This window comes from Lissotriton helveticus, unplaced genomic scaffold (assembly GCF_964261635.1).
Source record: "Lissotriton helveticus unplaced genomic scaffold, aLisHel1.1 SCAFFOLD_590, whole genome shotgun sequence".
In the NCBI taxonomy this organism is placed as follows: Eukaryota; Metazoa; Chordata; class Amphibia; order Caudata; family Salamandridae; genus Lissotriton; species Lissotriton helveticus.
Window position 1 is genome coordinate 301,558 of NW_027611748.1, and position 26,209 is coordinate 327,766.

General features: G+C 45.5%; 2 protein-coding genes across 1 annotated transcript in view; one reads left to right on the forward strand and one right to left on the reverse strand.

Annotated features, from left to right (window-relative positions):
- The window catches only part of LOC144806644 (uncharacterized), a 352,101-nt gene that overhangs the window by 183,222 nt on the left and 142,670 nt on the right, over positions 1-26,209 (reverse strand).
- LOC144806646 (uncharacterized) overlaps positions 1-26,209 on the forward strand; it is a 195,014-nt gene that overhangs the window by 109,005 nt on the left and 59,800 nt on the right. Inside the window, 1 exon segment of the mRNA XM_078672969.1 lies at positions 20,338-20,993. Coding sequence (XP_078529095.1) covers positions 20,338-20,993 — 656 coding nt within the window.

Consider the following 26,209-nt stretch of genomic DNA (forward strand, 5'->3'; position numbering starts at 1 on the left):
TGCTCTTGAAGCGAGGGTACCGGTGGAGGGGTGATCGGGACATTCGTCAGTACTGCCTCTGCGAAGCGTTGGAGCACCTGGATGTCGTGACAACCGCAGCACATTTCGCTGCTGGCAGTTCACTTGGCAGGATGGCATAATCTGCTTGTCGTGCCTGGATGCTTGAATGGTTTGCATGTGGTTGTGTCGTTTTTACATGTTCATGTGCTTTAGCTAAACTATGTTTCTGCTGATTAAAAAAACAAAAAAAAAATCGTTTCTTCCGGGTGGCAGGTAACTCGTATTCTGGTATTCTGGAGAGGGTCTGAATCTTTGCAATATCATGACATCACCACAGCCTGATATTCCTGGTAAATTATTTAATCTCTAGGTTCCATTCAACTCTTCCCTCTCCGGCTTGATGTGGTACCTGTGCCTCCAGTCACCTCCCCCCTTTCTTGTTTCCCAGTTATAGCCTTCAAAGTAAGAGAACCTGTTAAAAAAGAGCACCTCTTTCCACTAGAAAAACAAATAACCTCAAATTTATGGACAGTTGACGTTTATCTAATTGTAAGCCTGGCATGCGTTCAGATTGTTACACCACTAATCACTGTCGTTTGAGTTATGTGCTAACAACCTGGCTTGAGATGTTTTCATGTACTTGTTCTTTAAAGTCTGTTTTCAAAGTGCCTATGTGCTTCAAAAAGAGCCACAAGTTGGGGTATTTTTGGCTTTGAAAATGATCAGGTTATAAGTCTGCCCTGCTCCAAATTCTTTGCCATAATGTGGTGCGTTCCTTGAACAGACTGGAGAGTATGTTTTGATTTAGAGGACTACGTCATAGGAACAAAGTGACTGTGCCTCTGTCTTGTCCAAAGCTCACTATGGCAGTTGTTACAGGTGGGGGTTTAAGGCACACGTGGGAAGTAATGGGAAATGCCCGGATCAAGGACAGTGTTGCAGTGTTGGGGCATTTTCAAGCAGTATGAGTGTATGCTCTACTGTAAAAGTCGGCACAATTGATGTTAATGAGGAAGAATGTCCCCAGAGGGAATAACTTAGTTTTAGAAATTGATTCCATAGTTCGTTCCACCTTCATGCAACAGGTAATGTGTCCCTTGTGTATCTTTCATGCTGATACGGTGTTGTTAAATGGAATGGCGAATTCAGGACAACCCATCAAGATTTTGTGTGATGTAGCCTTTGATAAAACTAGAGTTGTGAGGAACAGCTGACACACCTTAGGTAAGCAGGATATTGATATATACTGGATTACTTTGTTAGTCCGCTGGAATGATTGGGTAAGAAGATTACCTCAAAAATGTATGTAGCCGTCAATGGAAGGTAAGGGATGGAATGACAGAATCAGACTAAGTTGGCTTCGCTATGAGGCCGGGTCCGGATAATGCAGCGGTGTTGAATGACATGCCTGTGTCTAACGTAGATTTTGATACCAATGACATTAAGAATACTTTACCTCATTCTCCTGATGTTTACCGAGTGGGAGCAGTGAATGGTTTGAGCATTGTATCACACTTAAAGCTCAGGCAGTACCTCTCATTCATAGAGTGCGCTTTGTTTTTCTCAAGGTACGGAGTGAGCTTGCTGCCCTTTTACATGATTTATGATGTCACCAATTCTTCTGAATTGTTTTGCCAGTTTTATTGTCCAGAAGAGGTCTGGGGGCAAGCATCTTTTAAAGTTCACAGACCACAGCCCTTTGCTTTGAACCCTTAATGGTGCCAGTCAGGCCCCTGTAAGGCTGCCAATGTTGTTTTTAAAATTACAACTGGACATCAAATTAGTAAACAGAGACTGAAACTACAGGGCTGGCTGCTTATCTAGAAAGCCATTTTTGGGTAGTTTGGGTGATGAGGATTTGGATTTTCATGAATGTTTGTGGCAGCAGTGTTAGACGTTGTCCATGATGCTGCTTGTGCTGAGCCAGGAGTGGTGCCAGTTAACAAGGACTTCACAGATGGTCTCCCCTGGGACTGGTGCTTAAGTGCTGAGGTGTTTGGGTGTGCTCAAGTGGCGGCAGAGCTAGCGGCAGAGCTAACTGTGTCTCTGGGTATGGTTATGAGACCCGATTCTTTTGTTCTGCTTGGTAAGCCAAGACCGTACTTGTTGAATATTCATCCAATGTGAGTGGTGAGATCCGCATTGCTGGTCTGCCTGAAGTTGTGATGCTGCTGACAGTAGCGCGCCTGCTAAAAGTGATGGCGTGGCTGGTGGAACTATAAAGCCAAATAAGAGAACGTTATCTTCCGACACCACAGTCTTCGTGACTGAGACCAGTAACACTGAAGACTCTGAGACTCACAGCAGTAATTTCTCCTTTCAGAGCATTATTGCTGCGGATGGAGTGGAGCCAAGAAGTAAGCACATTACTAAGGTACCAACAAAGTTTCATCTTTTTCATTTATATTAACTGTTTCTCTTTTGCAGCATTTGGAAATGCATTTTCTAGTTTTGATGCTTTTTTTTTCTTGTAGGTTGTTACCTTTGGTTTAAAGTGTATGATGTTGTAGTGTGTGACCTTAATGCTGCAGTTTGCATTTCAATACCATCATTTGCTTATCCTGGAAAATCTCCAGGGTGTTGGAGGTTTGCTATTCCAGAGTTCTTTCTTCAGCTTCTGGGCAGTTGTTGCTCTGTGGCGATCTGTGGTCCTATTTCTCTGCTTTTCTTGTAGCAGCTCCTATCAGAGCTTCATACTCCCGCCAACGATAATAAAATGCCAGGCATCACCCAGCACAGCCTATGATGGGCTACGTCTATCTGCTCGGCGCAGTTAGAGCGCGTTTAAAGTTCTCCGGACCCATCAGGCTGTGAATGTAACCTAAGGGCTTAAGATGAAATGAAGAGCTTACCTCCTTCCTGAGTGGCTCCAGACTGCTGTGTGCAGACCCGATCGCTGGCAGCACCCTGGAGTATGTATGTATAAATCAGATTATGTTGGAAGTAACCTGCAATATAGTGACAGGCAGCACCCTGCCATAGAGTAGGATTTCTCATAGTATTTTATTTCCTGACTCATTAATGGAGATAGTCTTTTAACTGGCAGAAGAATAACACTGACCGTACATTTTCCTGGCACTGTCTTTAAAATGACGTACACATTAGGAATGTCATTTCGTTCTGCTGGAATAATAACATAATAAAGTTATATATATATTTTTTTGTCCTCATTTGCCTCATTTGGGAAACATCAACCACCTTTACGTGTCTGCGTAAGCATGAGCCCAGAAACCTAGGTTCATAACTCTCTCTCCAAGACACAGATACCTTATTGGCGGAAGAAGTTACCAACAATTTGAGGGCTAGCTAAGTGACTCCATCAAGGTGTTTTACCACCTATTGGACCGCAATATTAACCGAAGGGAACCAATCCGAAAGGTCCGTGGAGCAGAACAGGCATAATCATAGGACCCGGGGGGAAAAAACAGGAAAAAAAATAATAGAAACCCCAGAAATCCTAACTCCACTGTACCAACAATTCCCAAAAAGCTACCTTATATTTACTACATGATCTGGCCATATCCACTAAGGGTGGGCGTAGTTCGCGAAGTAGCGCTACGCGAAGCTACGTGAAGTGCACTTCGCACTACGCGAACTTCACGTAGCACTACGCGAGCTGCGTAGTAGCATGTTCGCACTGTGCAAGATGCGTTTTCAATGATTGCACAGTGCGGACAAGCATCCGGCACTGTGCAAGCATTGAAAACGGCATCTTGCACAGTGCGAGCTGTAGTTTTCTGCTGCTCGAGTAGATTATTACTCGAGCGGCAGCTTTCTCAACGCGAACAGGTAGTTTCTCATTGAGAGCGGTTGCGAGCATGCGCAACCACTCACAATGAGAAACCTGACCTCCTCGCGTTGAGAATCTCGCCAGGATGTCATTTTGCATGCTCGCGGTCGCGAACATGACGTTCAGGACCGCGAACAAGCAAAAAATGACCGCTGCACTACGCTACGCTGCACTACGCATGTTCGCACTGTGCTACGTGCAGCTCGCGTAGTGCGAAGTTGCGAAAACTTCGCAAACTCCGCGAGCGTAGTGTAGTGCTTCGCCCAGGGTTAATATCCACCCTGGAGACTTCATAAAGGGACGTCAGCCAGCCAGAGTGTGTTGGAGCGGCTGAGTCAACCCAAAACTTACAAATTTGTCTCCTTGCCAAAAGGATTGCATAAAAAAGGAAGGATCTTGTATAGCCACGGATATTGTCATCGATTCCAAAAATAATTAATGGGAGGGTGATATTCAAGGAAATTTTGAGGATAGAATCGAAAGAGGCCTTCACTTCCTCCCAGAAAACATTGGGTCTCTACTTGAAGGGATGTTATTTCATCCTCCTCTAATAATATTGTCCGATCGAAGGACCAGGAAGAATGTCCAACCTGCTGGCCGGAATTTAGGCTGAAAAGAATAGCCGAATGATTGGAGAGATGGGAAGGGAGATATACTATGTCCTCCAACCGGTCCTTGAGACTATAGCTGAACAGTGCATAGTCTATTCTAGACAAATGCTTATATTTTAAGTTCCGGAAAGATGCCCCCAGTTTTTCCCCTGCCCTTTCCCTCCAAATATCTGCGACCCCCAACTGTGCCATAATTGTCACCAGGGCTTGCCTGGATTTTGAAAGGACGCAGGCTCTTGAGTTAGGAGATTTGTCGAGTTTAGGATTTAGAACAACGTTAAAATCCCCAACCCAAATTACAGGGTCTTGAAAAGCTAATAGATGACCATGGATGATTTCTAGATATGTAGGGTCGTCCTGGTTTGGACCATAGTATCCTACCAATGAATACATCCAACCTCCTAACAGGGCCCTCAATAAAAGCCATCTCCCGCTGTGGTCCTCCTTATATTCCACAATTTGGGCCTTTGCTTGTTTTTTAAAAATAAACAGACCCCCTCTAATGTCAGCAGACTGGTCTGTGCACACAAAGGTGTCTATCCATTTCTGTTTCTTTAAAATCGATGTGGTCTCAGCTTTAAGGAGATCTGTTTCCTGTATGACAATGACTTGTGCTGGGAGTCTCTCAGATATTGGAGTATTTTTTCCCTTCTACCCCTCATGCGCAAGCCATTGACATTCCAGGATAAATATTGAATCATCGTCATCTTACTTTCACCCCCCCCCACATAATTCCATCCTTTTCTGTGCCAAACGCCTAGAGCCCTCGCGATGTCCCCAATGTGGCATTAAAGAAAACTGTACTGGCGCTGGCATATGAGGAAATGTTGTGCTTCTACCCCCGCCACCCCGCTTGGCTTCCCCTCCCCCCACCCCCTGGAAAACACATCCCTACTTACACTGGCCTGATGTATGGCCAGTTTTACGTCCTCTAACCGCCCCCTCTCCTCTACCCCCGAATTGTGACTGTGTCAGTGCTTGGAAGTCATGTGTGTCTAAATAGTAGTCTTTCTTTAGAGTGTATATATTAAAAACGTTTTTTCCCCCCTGTTTTTCCTTTTCTTCCCTCTTTCTTCTTCTTTTTTTTCCCCATTATGATATTAGACCACCCCCTTTTTTGTTATTTTTTATTTTTTTTAGATTCTTCGTTTGTTTTCAATTTACCCATATACGGGTCTAGTGAAGATTTTATAGTTTAGGTTAGATCTAGTACCATGAGGACATCGTGGGAGAGCTTTAATCTACCTACTGGGTAAAGTGCAGTCTCAAACCCTGGTTATCTTCCTTTTCAACTTCCTGTCCCCCCCTCCCCCGTGAAAAGTCCTTTATGCACTCCATCTCGTCAGCCTCAAGTGGGGTCCTAAGATTGTGCATCTTATTATTGAACATAACCCGTAAGAAAGCAGGGAATCTCATTTGTACCGTGGCCCCCAAGGCCCTGAACTTCTCCATCCTCTGGCCTATTTCCCATTGCCTGTCTAGCGTGGTCTTAGAGAGGTCCAAACGAATCTCAAACAGGGGGTCCAAGGCTTTTTAGTGTTTTAGCTTTCAAGGCCAAGTTTAGAATTTTCTTCTTTTAGCGAGTACGTGAGAAAGTTAACAAGTATCTTCCTTGGTTTTACCCTCCCAGGATTTAAACGGAAAGGGTCCCTGTGGATCCTTTGGATATCTTTCTCCAAGATGTCTGAAGACTCCTCAAGGTTTAAGGCTCCTTTTAATAATACAACCACAAAGGTCTTGATGTCATTCCCTTCTTCCCCTCCAGAACCTTCAGGAGCCTAAGATTATTGCTCCTTGAATAAAGTTATCTTGTACTCTGCTATGATGTTGCACCACAGATCTTTGGCTGCAATGCCTTCCATGTTTCATTCAAACGTGCTTTCTACAGGCCACATACATGATTTGGTGCTGTAGAGAAATAATGCTCCTGTTTACTGTGGCAGCCTCAGAAATAATGAAAAACGTCATGATTTCTCTTTCAGCACTTCGTGTAATGCCTTTCACTTTTTGACTCATACATTTGGCAGAAACATAACTTAGTACCATTAAAATAGTTGTGATGGGGAACATTCATGTGGGGTTAGGACTGGCTCGACCAGAGTGCTTGCTGACTCGGAGGAGTATGGAGTTGACCACCTTGCCTGGTCCGGTGGGGAACCAAGCCAGCGATGCTTTGCTGCAGGCTCATTTGCCCTGATAGCTGGTCGACAGTTTGAGGAGGAGGAGGTGAAGAGCTGGCTAAGTGTGCTATAAGGCTGGCATTTCAGTACATCCCTGAGAAGTGAGCTTTGAGTCGATGTGGTGTTCCTTTTATACCACGTGCAATTCATCCTCTCCAAAGCCTCAAGAATTCCTGGGTGTGAAGGGCGGCTGATTCTGATTGGGTGCTTGATATTTTTCCAGAAACTCATGTTCTTGATTGTTCATGTTTGTCAGTAGTCAATTAAACATGCCCAGGGGTTTTATCTCTTGAGTTGGCACAAGCTGCAATAAAAGTTTCTTTCCCATTGCAAAAAAATATGAACGGCTGACGAGCCTCTTTCTGTCAAAGAATGGAAGGGCTGGGGAACTGTCAGTCATCTCACTGTTAAGCAGAGCAGTGTCATGCTTCACCCTCACTCAGGCCTCTGATTTTAACTAACATCGCTTAGAACACTGGGACTTTAGAACCCATCCTTTTAATGAGAAAAACAAAACTACAAGTCCCATAAGCAATAGTGGTGAAAGGTGTCAGTCATGACCCGGGGCAACATCCAATTCAGCGCATCCAGTTCCATTTCTTAAGTATTTGACACAATATTGAATTTATTACCTTTTTTTTTATGGTCATGAGTCACCAGAATACTAAAATCATGTCTTTTATTTTCAGGGTCAATTAAGTAATGGTCACCAGCTTGGAAGCTCTGTTAATCTTCAGTATTTGTCATTGATCTCCATGTGTGGCTGGTTTGGGTCTTCTCCCTGCATTGATCCTCATAACTCACACAGGTAAGGAGCTTGTAGCAGCAACATGATAACCCCATACTCGTCTGTAAGAAGTGCGCTCGGAGGCAGGTATCCGATCATTTTTGTGAAACAAGCAAGCACCAATATTTACTATGTACATTTGTTAAAATTAAACACAATCAAATCACAGTATACTGTTCCGGAGGTTTAGTCCCAGAGACATTATATGTAACTGAACGCAGACACCCTAGGAAGCATCTGCTTTTAAGGCAAGTTGCGTTCACTCACCTGAAGGTGACATGCTTCATCATTGGGCTATACTCCTCACCAGGCCGGTACTACAATGCCTGGCGGTCACCACCAGAGGGCACTTTGTCGGAGATCTTTTATTAAGTACGCCGGATGAGCATAGTAGGACAGAGGATGTTGTATTGTGACCGTCCTGAATCCTTCAGAAGCGGTCGCTCCCCACGCTCCCTGGCTCCAGCTGGTATCGTAGCGCTTCAACGCAATTGCTTGTGCTCTGCTTGGCCATTTGCTCCCATTACTCAGTGTGCTCCGTTTTGAATATTTAAAATTGCAGCTTTGCCTGATTTTAGCGTAACGCTATTTTATATAGCCCACATCGCGCATATTGCATTGTGTGCATATTGGTCATCGTAGCGCTTGCAGGTAGCATTGTTTAATCATTTATTCTGTGCCTGATTGTGCCTGCGCCTCTGCCCACCCCAATCTCATCCTGTTTGCTTTCGTTTTTGCTGCCTTCTTGTTGTTGTGCCGTCCCAGCCCGCGTCTCCACCCCGCTCCCGCCTCCCAGCTGACCCTCCCTCCCACAGAATAGTTAAGGACTGTCTCGCAGACCACAGCGCTGTGACCGTCCTGACTCCTTCAGAAGCGGTCGCTCCCCACGCTCTCTGGCTCCAGCTGGTATCGTAGCGCTTCAACGCAATTGCTTGTGCTCTGCTTGGCAATTTGCTCCCATTACTCAGTGTGCTCCGTTTTGAATATTTAAAATTGCAGCTTTGCCTGATTTTAGCGTAACGCTATTTTATATAGCCCACATCGCGCATATTGCATTGTGTGCATATTGGTCATCGTAGCGCTTGCAGGTCGCATTGTTTAATCATTTATTCTGTGCCTGCGCCTCTGCCCACCCCAATCTCGGCCTGTATGCTTTCGTTTTTGCTGCCATCTTGTTGTGCCGTCCCAGCCCGCGTCTCCACCCCGCTCCCGCCTCCCAGCTGACCCTCCCTCCCACAGAATAGTTAAGGACTGTCTCGCAGACCACAGCGCTGTGACCGTCCTGACTCCTTCAGAAGCGGTCGCTCCCCACGCTCCCTGGCTCCAGCTGGCATCGTAGCGCTTCAACGCAATTGCTTGTGCTCTGCTTGGCCATTTGCTCCCATTACTCAGTGTGCTCCGTTTTGAATATTTAAAATTGCAGCTTTGCCTGATTTTAGCGTAACGCTATTTTATATAGCCCACATCGCGCATATTGCATTGTGAGCATATTGGTCATTGTAGCGCTTGCAGGTCGCATTGTTTAATCATTTATTCTGTGCCTGATTGTGCCTGCGCCTCTGCCCACCCCAATCTCGTCCTGTTTGCTTTCGTTTTTGCTGCCATCTTGTTGTTGTGCCGTCCCAGCCCGCCTCTCCACCCCGCTCCCGCCTCCCAGCTGACCCTCCCTCGCTCCGGCCCCCTCCACTATCTACATATGTCAGAACAGCTGACGCGCAGCGTTCACGCGCAGCGGTCGCGCCCCATGCGCGCCGAAGGCGTGCCAAAGGTAAGCCTGTCTACGCCCGTCCTCGCCTGGATCGCGCCCAGCGCCAGACCCCCGCAAAACCCTCTCCACCCGCATAATGTACGACGCCGCAACCCTCTTAGCCCTTAACCCCGGCCGACCACCAAACTGCTACCAAGCCGCCCCAGGACACACCCATGGACCCTTCACCTGCCACTCCTGCCAGCTCGACTGCATCAAGACCCACACCAAACCCACAAACTCCAAAAAGATCTCCGACACTAATCACCTGAAGTGCATCCTGCTCAACACCCGCTCGGTCCACAGTCACGCCACTGAACTCTGGAACCTACTCGACACCACATCGCCGGACGTCGCCTTTCTTACAGAAACCTGGATGAACGCCTCATCAACGCCCGACATCGCCATAGCCATCCCTGATGGCTATAAAATTATCCGTGAGGGCCGCATCAACCAAACAGGAGGAGGCATCGCCATTGTTCATAAGAACACCATCCGCATCACGACCAATTCCGGCGATCACCTCGCAGCCGCCGAACACCTCCACTTCCAGATCCACACCGACCCCAAGACCACACTCAGAGGCACCCTCATCTACAGGCCACCAGGACCCCGCACACAATTCAGCGAAGACATCACTGACTTCATCAGCCCACACGCCCTCCCCTCCGAGGACTACATTCTTCTGGGAGACCTCAACTTCCACCTTGAAAAGAACAACGACAGCAACACCACCACCCTTCTGGACAACCTCGACAATCTCGGACTCAAACAACTTGTTGACACCCCCACCCACTATGCCGGGCACACGCTCGACCCAATCTTCACCTCCAGCAAGCACATCTCCTTCAATCACACCACAGCTCTCCATTGGACTGACCACAGCTGCGTTCACTTCAACTACAAAAAGACTACGACCCACAACCAATTCCCCGCAGAAACTGGAACAAAATTACCACCGACCAGCTCTTCACATCGCTTCACCAAAACCCTCCTGCAAAATCATCGGACCCAAACCTTGCAGCCACCAACCTCACACAATGGATCACCCACAGCGCTGACGAATTAGCACCCTTGAAAAAACATCAAATCAAGCAAGGCAGCAAAAAAGCCCCCTGGTTCAATGATGACCTTGAGAAATCCAAGAAGATCTGTCGCACCCTCGAGAAAGCCTGGAGAAAAAACCCAACCACTGACAACCTGGCCACCTTCAAGAACGCCATCCGCAAACACCACCAACTGATCCGATCCACCAAGAAATCAGCATTCAAGGATCGACTCGACAACAACGCCCACAACAGCAAGGAACTATTCAACATCGTCAAAGAATTTACCAACCCCACCGCCGGCACCAACGACATCACTCCCTCCCAAGACCTCTGCGACTCCTTAGCCTCATTCTTCCACAACAAAATCGCCGACATACATAACAGCTTTGAAAACCAGTCCGGAGACCAGTCCACCCCACCCACCTCCGAACTAAACCCCCCCCCCCAACAACCTTTGCGCCTGGAACCCAATCACCACTGAAGACACCATCCGCCTGATGAACTCCATCCACTCAGGATCGCCAACCGACCCATGTCCCCACCACATTTTCAATAAAGCAGACTCCATTATCGCACCCCATCTCCGAGACGTCATCAACTGCTCCCTCAACTCCGCTACCTTCCCTGAAAGCTGGAAACATGCCGAACTCAGCGCCCTCCTGAAGAAACCCACAGCAGACCCCACTGAACTTAAGAACTATCGCCCCATCTCGCTCCTCCCATTCCCTGCCAAAGTCATTGAGAAAGCCGTCAACAATCAGCTCTCCGCCTCCCTCGAATCCAACAAATCCCTTGACCCTTCACAGTCCGGCTTCCGAGCCAAACACAGCACCGAGACCGCCCTCATCGCAGCAACAGACGACATTCGAACTCTACTGGACAACGGAGAAACAGCTGCCCTCATCCTACTTGACCTCTCCGCAGCCTTCGACACAGTCTGTCATAGCACCCTTATACAACGCCTCAGCAACGCCGGAATACAAGGAAAAGCATTGGACTGGATCATCTCGTTCCTCGCCGGTAGAACCCAGAGAGTCCGCCTTCCCCCTTTTAGATCAGAGGCCACCGAAGTCATCTGCGGCGTACCACAAGGGTCATCACTCAGTCCCACCCTCTTCAACGTATACATGAGTCCCCTTGCATCCATCGCACGCCAACACAACCTCAACATCATATCTTACGCAGACGACACCCAGCTGATCCTCTCCCTCACCAAAGACCCAAACACCGCCAAAACCAACTTACACGAAGGGATGAAAGAAGTAGCCGAATGGATGAAGAACAACCGTTTAAAACTGAACTCGGACAAAACGGAAGTCCTCATCTTAGGATCATCCCCCTCCGCCTGGGACGACTCATGGTGGCCACCGGCCCTAGGAAACGCACCCATACCTACGGACTACGCACGTTACCTGGGCTTCATCCTCGACTCTTCCCTCTCGATGACCAGACAAGTCAACGCCGTCTCATCTTCATGCTTCAACATCCTACGTATGCTCAAAAAAATCTTCCGTTGGATCCCCACCGAAACAAGAAAGATGGTCACCCACGCACTGGTCACAAGCCGACTGGACTACGGAAACACCCTTTACGCCGGAACCACAGCCAAACTTCAGAAAAAACTCCAACGCATCCAAAACGCCTCAGCCAGACTCATACTAGACATCCCCCGCCAAGCTCACATTTCCGGTCACCTAAAAGACCTCCACTGGCTCCCCGTCAACAAGAGAATAACGTTCCGTCTCCTCACCCACGCACACAAAGCCCTCTACGACCTTGGACCCGAATGCCTCAACAAGCGCCTGTCCTTTTACACCCCCACCCGCCAACTACGATCATCCAATCAAGCCCTCGCCGCAATTCCACGCATCCATAGATCCACCATGGGGGGAAGATCCTTCTCCTACTTAGCGGCCAAAACCTGGAATTCTCTCCCCACCCACCTCCGCCTTACACAGAACCACCTCTCATTCAGAAAACAACTAAAAACTTGGATATTAGATAAGTAAAGTACCCCCCCCTCCCTCAAGCGCCTTGAGACCCTCTGGGTGAGTAGTGCGCTATACAAATGATGAACTTGAACTTGAACTTGAACTTGTCATAAGATGTGAGATTGGTGAAGTCTCAATATAAGATCAACTATCGACCAGTTGCCGCAATATAGTTAATGTGATTTGCCTGCTCCATGTTGAGATTAAAAAACAGTGGCAAAAAAATTGAGGAACTCATGGCCCCTATCACTGTGTGAAAGTGTCGATCACCTATGGACCTGTTGGTAAGCTGGGGTCTGTACTTCAGGTCAACTTTTTTCATGCCGTGTGTAGTCATGGAGCAATCTGTTGGCATTTCACCAGGACCAAATATGGGATAATGGGTAATGTGACCTAATCTTCTCCACAGCGTGAGGAGCTCTGTAACTCAAAGCCCTGCACCGTGCGTAGGTGATAAGGTGCTTATTAACATCTTACTACCACAGGTGAGCGCTGCCTAACAGACTGCACTAGATACGGTAACCCTCCTAAAATTCAGGACATACTGACATACTGACTTATCCAATAGCGAGGACGCCGCATCAGAGGGCAACTGGTTTGAAAAGCACATGCTTCCTAGGGCGATCAGTTAGAGATAATGTCTGTGGGACTGAACCTCCGGAACAGTATACTGTGAGTTGATTTATATGAAGAATGTGTATACTGGACTGTCATTTTCCTCAGCATCTCTTGTGCTATGTAAAATAATACATAACACATCTGGAGGCCAACACATCTATCATACATTTAATGCAAAAATAGCAAAAGGCCAAGCAAACTAACAAGTGACAATTGTCTTTGCAATGGACGAGAGCATCCACCCTAAAGCAAGTTGGAGTATATAATGCTAATGCTACACAATGTATTTTTATACACTTTTCTCCTAATACAAGTCAATGAAACATGAACACGTGATAGAAACAGTTACTGAAACGACACTAATGAGTAGGAGGCAGGAACTTCTCTCGAGAGGAATGTGAGGAGTCCGTGAGGTGCATATAAAAGCTACACAGACAAGCTGCAGAATTCACTGTTTCTGGAAATAACACTTCTGTTTGTCAATATTCAATTTACTACAAGATGCAGGAAAGTGTGCAGATGGACTTCACTAAATAAAATGGTTCTGAGCCCTAATAGAATCATGTAACTTTGTAGGCATATTAAGGCGAACAGTCACATCAAATTAATATAAGAATATTGTAATTTGGTAATGTAATATATCAATACACGTTGGTGCATTCATGTGTAAACAATTATCGGCATTAAAGAAACCAGTATATCCAGTTATGCTTTCTCAATTCCTTCTTCCTAGAGGCCACCACTGCTGCAAATCCTGCAAATATTCAAATCCAGAGGTTAACTCTACTGCCAACCAGTTCTAGTCAATATTGACATGTATTGTTACCCTGCTTGTAATGAATACCAGAGGCTAGCGTTGTTGCTAGCCAGCTCCAGTCACCATTGGCCCGTCACATATTATCCTCAATAGGATCAATGCCCAAGGCCTGTGCAGCTGCTAACCTGCCCTAGTCAGTAGTGACCTCCCAGACCTGTTATTCTGCATATAATCAGCAAGGCTTCGGCCCTAATAACACTCACCCCACATCCTTATGGTATATTAGCAATGTAATTTATTTACATCATACGGTAGGTACCGCACTATATCACACGATCCCAAAAACAAAGAAATTCAAAATTTGCCTAACCTTTCAGCACGCCACTTTGTCAAAAATGACCAAATCACAGCAAGCACTATAGCCTGCCACATCACATGGCACACTCAGCCACAACATGACAAGATATCACAGCAGGGATTTGGGGCCATTAATCCTCTGTTCGAGGCATGTATGCTGTAGATGCACATGCTTTGCATACTCCTGCCATCTTGTGTTGGGTCCGGATGTTTGCAAGTTGTTTCCTTATTACCCCTAGATTTATATTCCGGCGTAAAAGTTACCTGCACCACTTAACAAATCTCTATTCGTTTCATCCCCTCTTTGCTCTATTTGTTTCCAATTGTGATGGCTTATTTTCCACCTGTTTATTACTTTCCTCCACTTGCAGCATTTCAAAGGACTGAATTTTCCCATTCTCTATCAATTTTATACTATCAGCTTGATTGTTTAGGCATTTATTTTTCATAACTGCTTGTACCTCCGATAGATCTTTATTAAATAGAGGGTAAAAGGGTTTTGTTGGAGACATTTGTTTACCCTCACCTTCACAATATGATATTTGGTCATGATTGTTTCCAGTGTTCAATCTCACTATATCTGATGCATTTGTATTTTTTATACTTTTAGAAGCTTATTTCTTACTTTCCGTAGTTTTTTCCTCTGTCTTTTTGATAGATGAACGCCCGGAGCGGCGTCTGTCATTGTTGATTGTGTCGAGCATAGGTTTATCACTTCTGTTGGACTGATATGTTAAGGCTTCCAGAGTTAATTGCGAGGTTTTGAAGAATTAATCCCAAATTGCTCCCGCGTTCCCACTTCCTGGTACCTGAGTACCTGGGCTATGGTGTTGCCCATTTATGAATGATAGGTCCTTGTACTTCTCTTTTTGTGGTCCTTGAAAATCATGTCCCTTGTCACAAGAATTAATGAATGGTGGACTACTTTTTGATACGGAGTACTCCAACGCTGCAGAGTTTCTGGGTTGTTGTTGTATTCGTCCTTATTAATTTGAGATCCGTTATTTTGATTACATTTCGGCTGGTCCTGTTTTTAACTGAATATGATTTTCACCCCACTATTTAGTTCGTTTGGAGCTTCTTGCTCTGGTTGATTTATTTGGCCCAAATTAGATGGTTCCCCTATACCGTTAGCTTTTCTGATATTTACTTGCACTTCTATTGGCATCGGCTGCCTAGTTTGTTGTAAGTGCTGAGTATCTCCCATTGTTAGATTTGTGCATTTTGGGTCCTCTTGTTGTGAATGACCAGTAAGTGGACTAGTTAACATCTCTAGGTCCGTTATTTGACCCCAATGGTTGACTTGGTCCTTAGTTGAATTTGACATTCGTTCGACTTCAGCTTCAGACTCAGGGTGGCCTTGTTCACTTACTCCTTGCTTAGGGGATATAATATTTGTTCTACTCAGTGGTTTAATTGGAGTTTGAAGAACACATGGGTTAGTTAACAATGTTAGCATAGCACCAGTTGGATCGTTCATAAAATCAAACTTGGACAACGACTTTCCCAGTTTCTCAAATGTATAGACCTTAGATGATTTAAAGGACTATATGTCACCTGTCTGTTTTATTTTAAACGTATCTAATATTAGTGTTTGTTGTATTTTTCTTTTCCTTTTGATAGGAGGGAAAGGTGGCCGCTCCTTTCCTGACCTCATAATACACCCTCTAAGGTGAAGAAGTCTTGCTTCTTTCAGAGAATCAAACGGGCCAGTGACAAGAGCAAATGGTGCTTTGATTGGACAAAAACACCTCCAAACACCTCCAAGGGAAAACACCCCCAAAGCACACCTCAGTACAGAATCCGCCGGTGCTGCTGGTTACTTATTTATTTAACTAATTAATTAATCAATTGATTAATATCTGGGCTCCGGGTAGGGCTGTAGTCTAGGCATGCAGAGTAATTCAGGGGTCGAGGGGTACTTCAACAGGGTCAAAGTCTATTGTTACTTTCCCCTTTGCATAATTTCTCAGATTTTGTATTACAGACTTATTACAGACTCCAATGGCTCAGAGACTTACGGACCGATCAACCTTAACTACTCGCCACACGCCACACACCTCTTGCCACTTGTCACTCACCACTCACTGTTCATTGCTTGTTTGTTGCTATTCATCGCTGTCACGAGTACAAGGGAGAATGCTGGCAATCGTTCTGGAGCAAGAGCGGAATCCAGAGCCAGTCCACCTACAGACGGCAAATGTAGGCACTTCCCTCCACTCCTCTGCTCAGCTCTGCTCTGCTCAATGCTTGGTGTATACGTAAAATCAGGCGGCAGTTCCCTGAGTTCTGAGGAATGATTGAAGCGTGCGATGTCGGACCATAGATGCGTCCATTCCTCATCGGAAATAAAACGGTGAATTAAGTCTTCCCACATAGACAAATACCGGGGGCGTGGGGAAAGCACTGTTTTAAGGAGGAAGCTATAGATAAATGAGGTCACCCCTTTCATGTTAGCAGTCTTGGTGAGAAAGGCCTCAAATTTTGTGAGAGGTCGAGTAGCAGCCTCCCGTATCTGAGGTGTGAGGGCCCAGTGCATCATCAAAAGTAAGGGGATCGAAATTGTGGAACAAATGTATTAGAGCTAAGCAGCCTCTACTTCTCCAGGCATCAAAGGGTCCCTCATGTTGGGCCGGGGCGAAAGCTGGATTGGAGTGAATTGGGATGGAAAAGAAGTCCACCTGTCGTCGCCCGAAATTGAGTCCCATACTTTAAAAGTGGTGCGTGTGGGGCAGCTAAGGTCACCCTGGCAGCCGCCTGGAAGAGAAGGGAGGCTCCAGCTATTTCCCTATGGCACTCGCGTCTTTGGAGACTGCTTAGCCTAGAACGTATGGCTGATATTTTCAGGGATAATTATAAGAATTTCGAATTTAAATGGGGCCCCCTTGTCTACTTCCTCTCCCAGGGCCGCCCGTCTGCGGTGTGTCCCTCCACCATCGAAGCCCGCCATCTCTTCCAGTTTTGATCACAATCCCAGTGTCGACCAACCTCTCGTTAGTATGAACACACCGCCACCACGGGTTGGGTGGGGGTGGATTTATTTTTGTGTTTTTTTTCTTTGTTCCTTGTTAGATTCATAATTACTTATCCCATGTTAGGATGAATTTGTCCACGCTTTTTGGCTATTCCGCATACAACACCTCGGTGGAGCAACCTGGAGAAATGACCGTTACAGAAGGCCGTTAAGTTTTCTTTAGACCTATCTGCTGGCTTAGCAAAGTTGCATGATCTTCTTCTTTTTTTTCTTTTTTATCTCTCTGTCTCAGCTCCGGGGCACTTAGAAGCTGTATCTTTCGTTTGGCTTATCTAATAAGAGGAGGAGCTGGTTTATATTAATCAATGCACTTTGTCAATCTGTTATAATTCTGTTGAGGCTTTCTGATCCCCTGCGTGGGACCAAGTGATTATGTAATTTTTGCCTGTGGACTGTGAAAAAAAAAATGTAATGAACACATTTTTGACATACATCAGGTGGCAGGCCAAGGCTCCTCTGTGCCTTGCAGCAGCCACCACAAGCGACTTAGCACCGCGGTGCCGGCAGCGTCCGTTCCTGCCCCCAAAGCAGATCTGTAGAACTTAAAGCGCCCGTATAACCGGAAGCGGGTGAAGCGGGAACCGGTCACAAAACAAACCCTGGCAGTCGTCCCAGGCTCCGCTCCGCTTGCTCGTCAACTCCTCTTCGGCTCGGCCCCTCGGCTCTAATCGATACGCTCTGCACTCAATGCCGAATCACAGGCCGACAACAACTGTGAACACCAACAGAGGGAAGAATTGTGTGTTTCCCCCAGTTAGTGAAAAAAAACAGCATAAGTCGTGGCTGCTTCTGCTGCACCCAGAGTCTTATGCGTCTTTTTAGTCTAATTTTTCTGTCTGGAAAAAGATTGTGTCCTGGTTTTCTGCACCCAGTAAATCCAGGTGCAGAAAAACCTAACAACTGATAATCAAGTGGAATAAAATGAACACATGAAAGTTCGCCTTCATTTCATTGCCCTTGATTCATACTCTGGACCATAGTTGAGGGATATGTTTAGGCATAGTCCTCGCAGCACACAATAGATTTGCTCGAGGCAGAGACCAAAACTCAAAAGCCAGGAAACCAGATACAAGTAGGTGGTAACTCAGGGCAGGGGAAAACACCTGTTGTCCATGGTGGAGTCATTCCCTTCCCAGAAATCTGCATTACAAATTAATTAATAGTATATATTTTTTTAATATTTGTTTGGTGCCAGTCCATATGACTTTCAAATCTGTCTTTGGGATTCGATGTTGCAACTCCATAGGATACATGTTCCTTTGTGAGCTTAATAAAATGTTGAAAATTCTACAAATCCTCACTCTTCCATCCAAGTACTCTCATGCTACCATTCTGCACTCTGCTCTGTATGAAAAACAGCTCAGCATTTTTACAAATTCTGCATTGATTTGGCTTGTAAATTATATTTTTGGAAATGTACATGTATTAACTATTTAATTTTAATATTATAGGTGATTGAAATTACGGACGAAGAAAGCAAGATTTAGCACTAAGCAACTGAATTTCAGTGCCATAAGAAGGATTATTTTGAAAAACTGAAGGACATCCAGCATTCTACGTTTAAACAATTTCCAAAAATTTAAGTGTGGTGAGGAAAGTACTATACCTGTAAGTGAAGTCTCTAATTTTGCATTTCATTAACCCAGAGCAAAGTCATATATGTGCACACAGCATCAGAAATATTGTAGAAAGCCCGCTTCAGCATCCTCATCTGAAATATTATCAGAAAGACAAATTGCCTCAGCATGACAGAATAACGTTTGATGCTTTAGATTAAAAGCATCCTGTAATTCTAGAGAGGAAGCACACACTGCATAAAAGAAAGTTACAACTAAAGGTTTCTTCTGGATACCATCAAAGAAAAGACGCTGAAAGAAGACTCCGAAGCTGACACGTTAACAACCAAAAGATTGGAAAATCACCTTTGTTCAACAACCGTTTTAACCAGTTATGCAAGTTTGAGACTATCTGCCTCGGGATATAACACCTTGACCCACTCTGCTCTTTCTTGCGAAAACCTTAAGAATTCACCACTTTATTGTGTTCATGACCATCTCAGATTGTTTCCTTTTTATTGTGTACTGTTCTGTAATTCTATGTAAATCGCCTCAACATTATCTGTTGTGCAGTAGTGATATGTAAAACTGTTAAATATAAAAATGGATTAAAGGAGCACCGTTGCGCTATATCTAATGTAAATAAATCCTCATCCTCAGAACTTCAAACCTTAACCTTACACCAAACATAGAAAGGGTAAAAGGAACTGATGTTCTGCGACTAATGATCCACAATAGTACTCTGCACGTTCTAACACCCTTAGTTACTGCCATTACATCAGTGCAAAAAGGTACTTAATCATTAAATATCAGACTTACACCTTATTACTGCATTGCTAAGAACCTATACAAATAGATTTGAGAAAAACTTCAGTCACAAATTAAGTTGCTGCCGGAGAGGCTATAACCTAAAGACTATTATCTGCTAGGAAAATTTCAACAGGTGTTACAGGACTGCTTCCCGACATTTTTTGCTCAATTCAAGTGTTGAGAAGATTACACACAATTTCTTTTAGAGATAAGTGCTGAACATTATTTAAACAAGCACGACTCTAAAATCGAGGCAAAATAACCGAAGTTGGGGAAAAAAGTTACCTGTGTCCAAAAAGATATAGCCATAAATCTTATCTCACAGAATTTGACAGAATGCACACAGGGGGAAACCACTTTCAGTGCAAAGTATGCCAAAAAAGTTTCAGGCGTAAATCTTATCTCACTGAGCATATGAGAATACACACTGGGGAAAAACACTCTCCGTGTAAAGTATGCCAAAAAAGTTTCAGGCGTAAATCTTATCTCACTGAGCATATGAGAATCCACACTGGGGAAAAACCTTATCAGTGCTCTGAATGCCAGAAAAGGTTTAGTATCAAACTCACTCTATATCGACATGCATTAACACACTCTGTGGAAAAACCATATCAGTGCTCTGAATGCCAGAAAAGGTTTAGTATCAAACCGAGTCTATATCGACATGAATTAACCCACTCTGTGGAAAAACCTTATCAGTGCTCTGAATGCCCAAAACATTTCAAAGTTAAATCACTTCTAACTGCACATGTGAGATTCCATACTGGGGAAAAACCTTATCAGTGCTCTGAATGCCAGAAATGTTTCAATGAAAAAAGACATCTCACTCTGCATATAAGAACCCACACTAGGGAAAAACCTTATCAGTGCTCCGAATGCCCAAAAGATTTCAAACTTAAATCACTTCTAACTGCACATGTGAGATTCCACACTGGGGAAAAACCTTATCAGTGCTCTGAATGCCAGAGATGTTTCAGTGACAAAAAGAGACTCACTAAACATACAAGGACCCACACTTGGGTAAAACGTTATCGGTGCACTGAATGCGACAAATGTTTCAGTGAAAAAAGCAGTCTCACTCAGCATATAAGAACCCACACTGGGGAAAAACCTTATCAGTGCTCTGAATGCCACAAATGTTTCAGTCAAAAAAGCAATCTCACTGAGCATATAAGAATCCACACTGGGGAAAAACCTTATCAGTGCTCTGAATGCCAGATATGTTTCATTCAAAAAAGCAGTCTCACTCAGCATATAAGAATCCACACTGGGGAAAAACCTTATCAGTGCTCTGAATGCCAGATATGTTTCAGTAAAAAAAGCCATCTCACTGAGCATATAAGAATCCACACTGGGGAAAAACCTTATCAGTGCTCTGAATGCCAGAGATGTTTCAGTGAAAAAATGAGACTCACTAAACATACACGGACCCACTCTCGAGTAAAACGTTATCGGTGCACTGAATGCGACAAATGTTTCAGTGACAAAAGCAATCTCACTCAGCACATAAGAACCCACACTGGGGAAAAACCTTATCAGTGCTCTGAATGCAACATATGTTTCAGTGAAAAAAGCAGTCTCACTAGGCATATAAGAATCCACACTGGGGAAAAACCTTATCAGTGCTCCGAATGCCAAAAATGTTTCAGACAAAAATCTAATCTCACTGAACATGTGAGAATCCACACTGGTGAATAAAATTATCAGTGCTCTAAATGTCAGAAAAGATTCAGAGGTAGAGATGGTTACAAGCGCCATAAGAAAACACACCATCAAAATAATCAGTTCTCCGAATGCCAGAAAAGCATCAAATTTAAACGCAATCTCACTCTACATGAGCAGGGCACAGGGCACAGGGAAAAAACATTACCAATGTGGTGAATGCCAGAAATTCCTATTTGATAGGCACAGCCTCACTAACCATAAGCAACTCCATACTGATGAAAAACCTTATGAGTGCTCTGAATGCCAGAAAAGCTGCAGAAAAAAACGCTATTTCACCATGAGAAACTCCACACTAGAGAAAATCCTTATGCCATAAAAGCTTGAATCTGAAAGACAGTGTTATGCTTCATGAGAGATCCCACTCTGGGGAAAAAACTTATGAGTGCTCGAAATGCAAGCAATGGTTTGGTTACAAATTACTTCTCACTTGACATGAGCGAACTCACACGGGGGAAAAAAGCCTTATGTGTGTTCTGAATGTCAGATAAGGTTTAATCACGAATACAATGTCACTTAACATGAGAGAATTCACACTGGACTAAAGCCTTCTACAAGAGGGGAAAGCCAGAAACGTTATACTCAGAAAGGAAATCTCACTAAACATGAGAAATGCATCCAAACCAGGCGAAAAGTAAGGCATATCTTGAGTTGCAGAAAAGCTTCTAACAACCTGACTTTACATGAGAGACCACATATTGTGGTTTAATCAAGAAACTCTTGCAGGATAACTTAGGCTGCCCGCATGCAACCTCCAAAGAAATGTCAGGCCTCGAAAATGTTTTAAATGCAACAAAATCCACAATTTGAGTATCTGAAAGTTTAAAAAATCTCAAGGTATTTATTTTACACAGAGAAGTGTTAGTACTTGCAAAAATCAACTAATTACCAAAAAATTCACAATATTAATGTCTTAAATTTTCTCCACCCAAAAGGTTTCTACTCACCCTTGTTTCTTAACATATGACTGAAATCTAGATTTTCATGATAAGATTAAGCCTAGGTGGTGGTCCTCAATGAAGAACTCCGCGAAGTGTCAAAAAACTGCGCCGCACTATGCGGAGTTCTACGAGCAGCGGAGTGCGTTAGGGTCATGCCGTTCGTGGTGATTTTGATCTCCGATTGTTTGTCCCACCCTGTAAAATTTATCGTGAATGGCACCATGTGCAGCGCAAGAGGGTACAGCTGCTTCTACTTGAGCGGCACCTTTGTCAGTTTCTCAACGCGAGTGGTTGTGACCTGGCACGACCACTCGCATTGAGAAATCCGGCAACGAATCTCGCCAGGAAGTTGATTTTGATAACCAACTAGACCTTGGCGAGCGCGAGCAAGGAAAAATCTCATCAGGAGGTGGATTTTCCTCGCTCCAATACATGACGTTGAAAAACGCGAGCGTGGAAAAAAAACTCGCTACGCTCCACGGTGCAGAGTTTTTAAGAACTCCGGGAGCTCCGTGGAATACGGAAACTCTGCAAGCGGAGTTCACCACCCAGAATTAGATAATATACAACAGCAGGGAAACATAACAAACCAGTTAGTTGCCTTCGGTAACGCTCTTTCTGGTGGATACTCCTTTGCTTACAGATTCCTCACCTTGTGAATATTTCCCACACGCCAGACTGGATCCTCAAACTTTAAAGCAGTCCTGCTGCATGCAGGAGGAGACATCAGGCAGCTCAGTGTCGACGTCATTCTGCTCCAGAAGTGACAAGCGGAGATGCATAAAAGCACTTCCCAGAGCACTGTGAACAACTACAGAGGTCTATGAGTTCATTATCTCACAGGTCTGTATCACATATGCAGGCCCTGGGCAGATATTAATACACCTTTTTTATCATGATTAGAATTCAGCTGAGGCCTTTTCATTTCCCAAAATTCTAATCGTATTCTCAGCAGCAAGTGTATATATAAATTGTTGAGTGATGACTGCGCAGTGCTCAAGATGAAAGTGATATGATGATAAAACAGTCCGATCCACATTTTGTACACAAAAGCAGGGCTGTAAATTACCATTGTACAATACAAGTTAAGCAAAGGCGATTCTCAGAAGACATAATCCCTGTATAGTCAATGTTTCGACCGTTCCAGTTAATTACCATGGTCTCATCAGGATGGTAGATCGCCGTCTCTCCCATATGCTTCTCAACTATATTCAATACAACAGAGTAAGGATTCTTCTGTATCTTGGGGCAGCGTACCTGGGAGGAAGTCAAATTCAACTAAGCAGTTCCAGCGCCCGTTTGTCGGACCAAACAACTGCAGCCAGTGAATCCTCGGCTCGCTGTCAAACACGTTTGTGTGACATTTCCTGATGAGACCATCGTCATTGACTGTCTTGTCTGTGAGAAGCTGCACCAGCCCTCCTGTGATGGTGGGCCAGAAGACCTTCATCGCCAAGTGAAATTCTCCCAACTCCAACAGCTTGATGTGGAGTTGGGGCTCTGTCGGTTACGAGGGTTCCCTAATCTCTGTCTCCCATATGACCTTCCCAACCCAGAAGTGATACATCCGTCACCACTGTTAAGTCTGGGTGGAATAGGGAGAGGGGTCTGCCACTGGCATAATCTAATTCACTGGAGAAAATGTTGGATACTGCCTACAATAGGGTGAGTCAGTGACTGGCAGGACACAAAGAGGTTTTGCAGCTGCACCAGTTGTAGAGGCAGGTCACTCAGTGGCATGATGTCCTGGACGTTGCCTTTGTGTGCCATGGCCATGAAAGAACTGCTGTTGGGTTTGCAGCAGGGTCTGGTGCTCGCAGAGTTGAAAAACCCTACTGTAGCCAAAAGTGGACGAGATTTGTGATGAAATTGCGTGGCGGAGGCAGACAGACCCAAGGAATCTGTCTGGGGCCTAGTCCACTTTCTTGCTTAAAAGGCGAGCGCCATCAAATAGCTTGTCCATTAAGGATGCTCGGGTGTCTTTAGAGAAGCATATAGACCTAATCCAGGCAATGCACCGAAGTTCCACACTCATGTCAATCGCCTGACCAAAGCAATTGGCTGTGTCCAAGTCACAACATAGTACAAACTTTGCTGCAACACATCTATCCAGACAGTGTAGCCATGTATTGTTTTGAGGGTAGGTGGCTGTGTGGGGGAGTAGCTTTAGGACAAGCAGAAAGGGCCAGTGTTTTGTGGGAACAGATGACAGTGCTTTGGGGATTGAAGCTATGGTTTTCAAGGTTATTGTGGTGGAGTTGGTGGCAGTGCTATGGGGTAGGGTGGAATGGAAAAGGACTTGGTTATTCTAACTCCTTTTTATTCTTATGTAGAGTCTTGGAGGGTAGATTCTGCTCGTTCTAGAGCTCTTGAGCTGTCTGGTAACTACAATTTTTGCAGCGTGAATCTTTCTGGATTCACTATGCTGTGCATTATTCCGCGGTCTAGTGGTTGGGTCCGGAATCGTAGTCTTTTCTTTCTTTTTTTTTTTTGTAGCCTAGGTGGGCGTTGACGTCCCACCTTCTGGTGTTACTTCCTGTGACGTCGGCCTGCTTCCTGCGGAAGCTCCCACCTTTGGGCGCCATCTTCAGATTCTATTTTCCGCCGTTGGGTCTGGATCGTCTCCGAAGAGCTCCAGAATTTTTGGAGGAAAGAAGACGCAGAAAAGGTGAATTTTCAACAGAAAATTTTGGAGAAGACAACGAGGGACTAGACCAACAAGCCGGGACGACGAAGAAGAAGGAGAACTTCGACGTCCAACGGAGAATGCGCACACAGGGGGCCCCCTTAGCACGGAATGGACAAGACACCCTTTAAATTCTGCCATAACTGCCACCACAAATACGCACAGAAGGAGCAGCACCCGGTTTATAACCTTGCCTACCTGTCGACCATGAGAGCAAGGACTGCAACGCCTGCTCCGCCGTCTCACCGAAGACTCTCCGGGTTAGAGAGAGACAGAGAAGGGCAACTTCAACATGCAAGGCAAGGGCCAACCGCCGTCGCTTCGGGACCTGGGACTCTCCAGCAATGAGGAGGATAACGTCACCGGTGAAGCCAATGACTACACGGTCGGAGAGTCCGATAAGAACACTTCTAAAGAGGTAGGAGAGTCATTGACACCCAAACCCCTGACAGACCCTTGAAGGTCTGAGTCAGACTCTCAAGAAACAGAGTCTTAAGTCCTCAAAGGGAGCACTGGCGCCGAAAATCTCGACGGCTGCAGCTGCATCCAAGGACAAACAGCCCAGCGGATCCTTCGAAATGGACTCCCAGGCGGCGAAGACCGGCGAAATGCCAAGGTCGTCGAAGCAAGTCCCCGAAAAGGACCGCTCGACGTCGAGAGGGAATGACCCGAAGACCGGGTCGACGCCGACGCTGATGGCGGCGAGGAAAAGGTCGGCCGAAACGTTCGACGCCGAACAGGCGGCCGAGCTCCAGGGGAGGAAGAGACGGCTCGAGGCCGAAATGGATAGCACCTGCAAAGGAAAAAAGAGTTTGACAAAAAAATGAAGAGCTTCACGGTTCTGTCGAAGCCGTAGACGCCGATCGTCGAAATAGAAGAAAAAGAGGAGTTTGATGCCGAAGGGCCGCCGAAAACTCCCAAGCCCCAGGAACACCTAGAGGAGGAGGCCCTATACTACGAGGAGGAGCTGGACGATGACCAGCGGACAACCCTCGGCTCGGCATCCTCGGGGACACAGGACCTGGAATGGCAGGACCTCGACACCGAAAGGCCACAAGAGGCCGTGGACATGTGCCCTTCGAGGCCTTCGCCGCCAGATGACATTGGAGCCTATAATATGGTCATCAGGAATGCGGCAACAGGTTTTGGAGTCAGATTAGAGGAGGAAAAGCCAAAGGCAGACTTCCTCTTGGAGACCCTGCTCCCCACTCAGACCAGAAGCTAGTTCCTCCCCATGATTCAGAGTGTCGTGGACCAAGGGAGGGAGGCTTTCAAAGACCCAGTAACATGCAGGTCCTTCGTGCCAAGGACGGAGAAGAAGTACAAGCACTCCTCCAAAGAACCCTGTACATCCAAGGATCCGTCACAGTAGACTCCAATATTGCGGCAACTACTAGAAAAAGGGCAACTGTGCCAACAACATCAGGCCCACCACCAAACAAAGAAAGCAGGAGGATCGACCTAACCGGACCGCTTGGATAACACCGCATACAACAGCAAGGAGCTCTTCAGCATCGTAAAGGAACTCTCCAACCCCAGTGCCAACGACATTCCGCCCTCACAAGAACTGTGC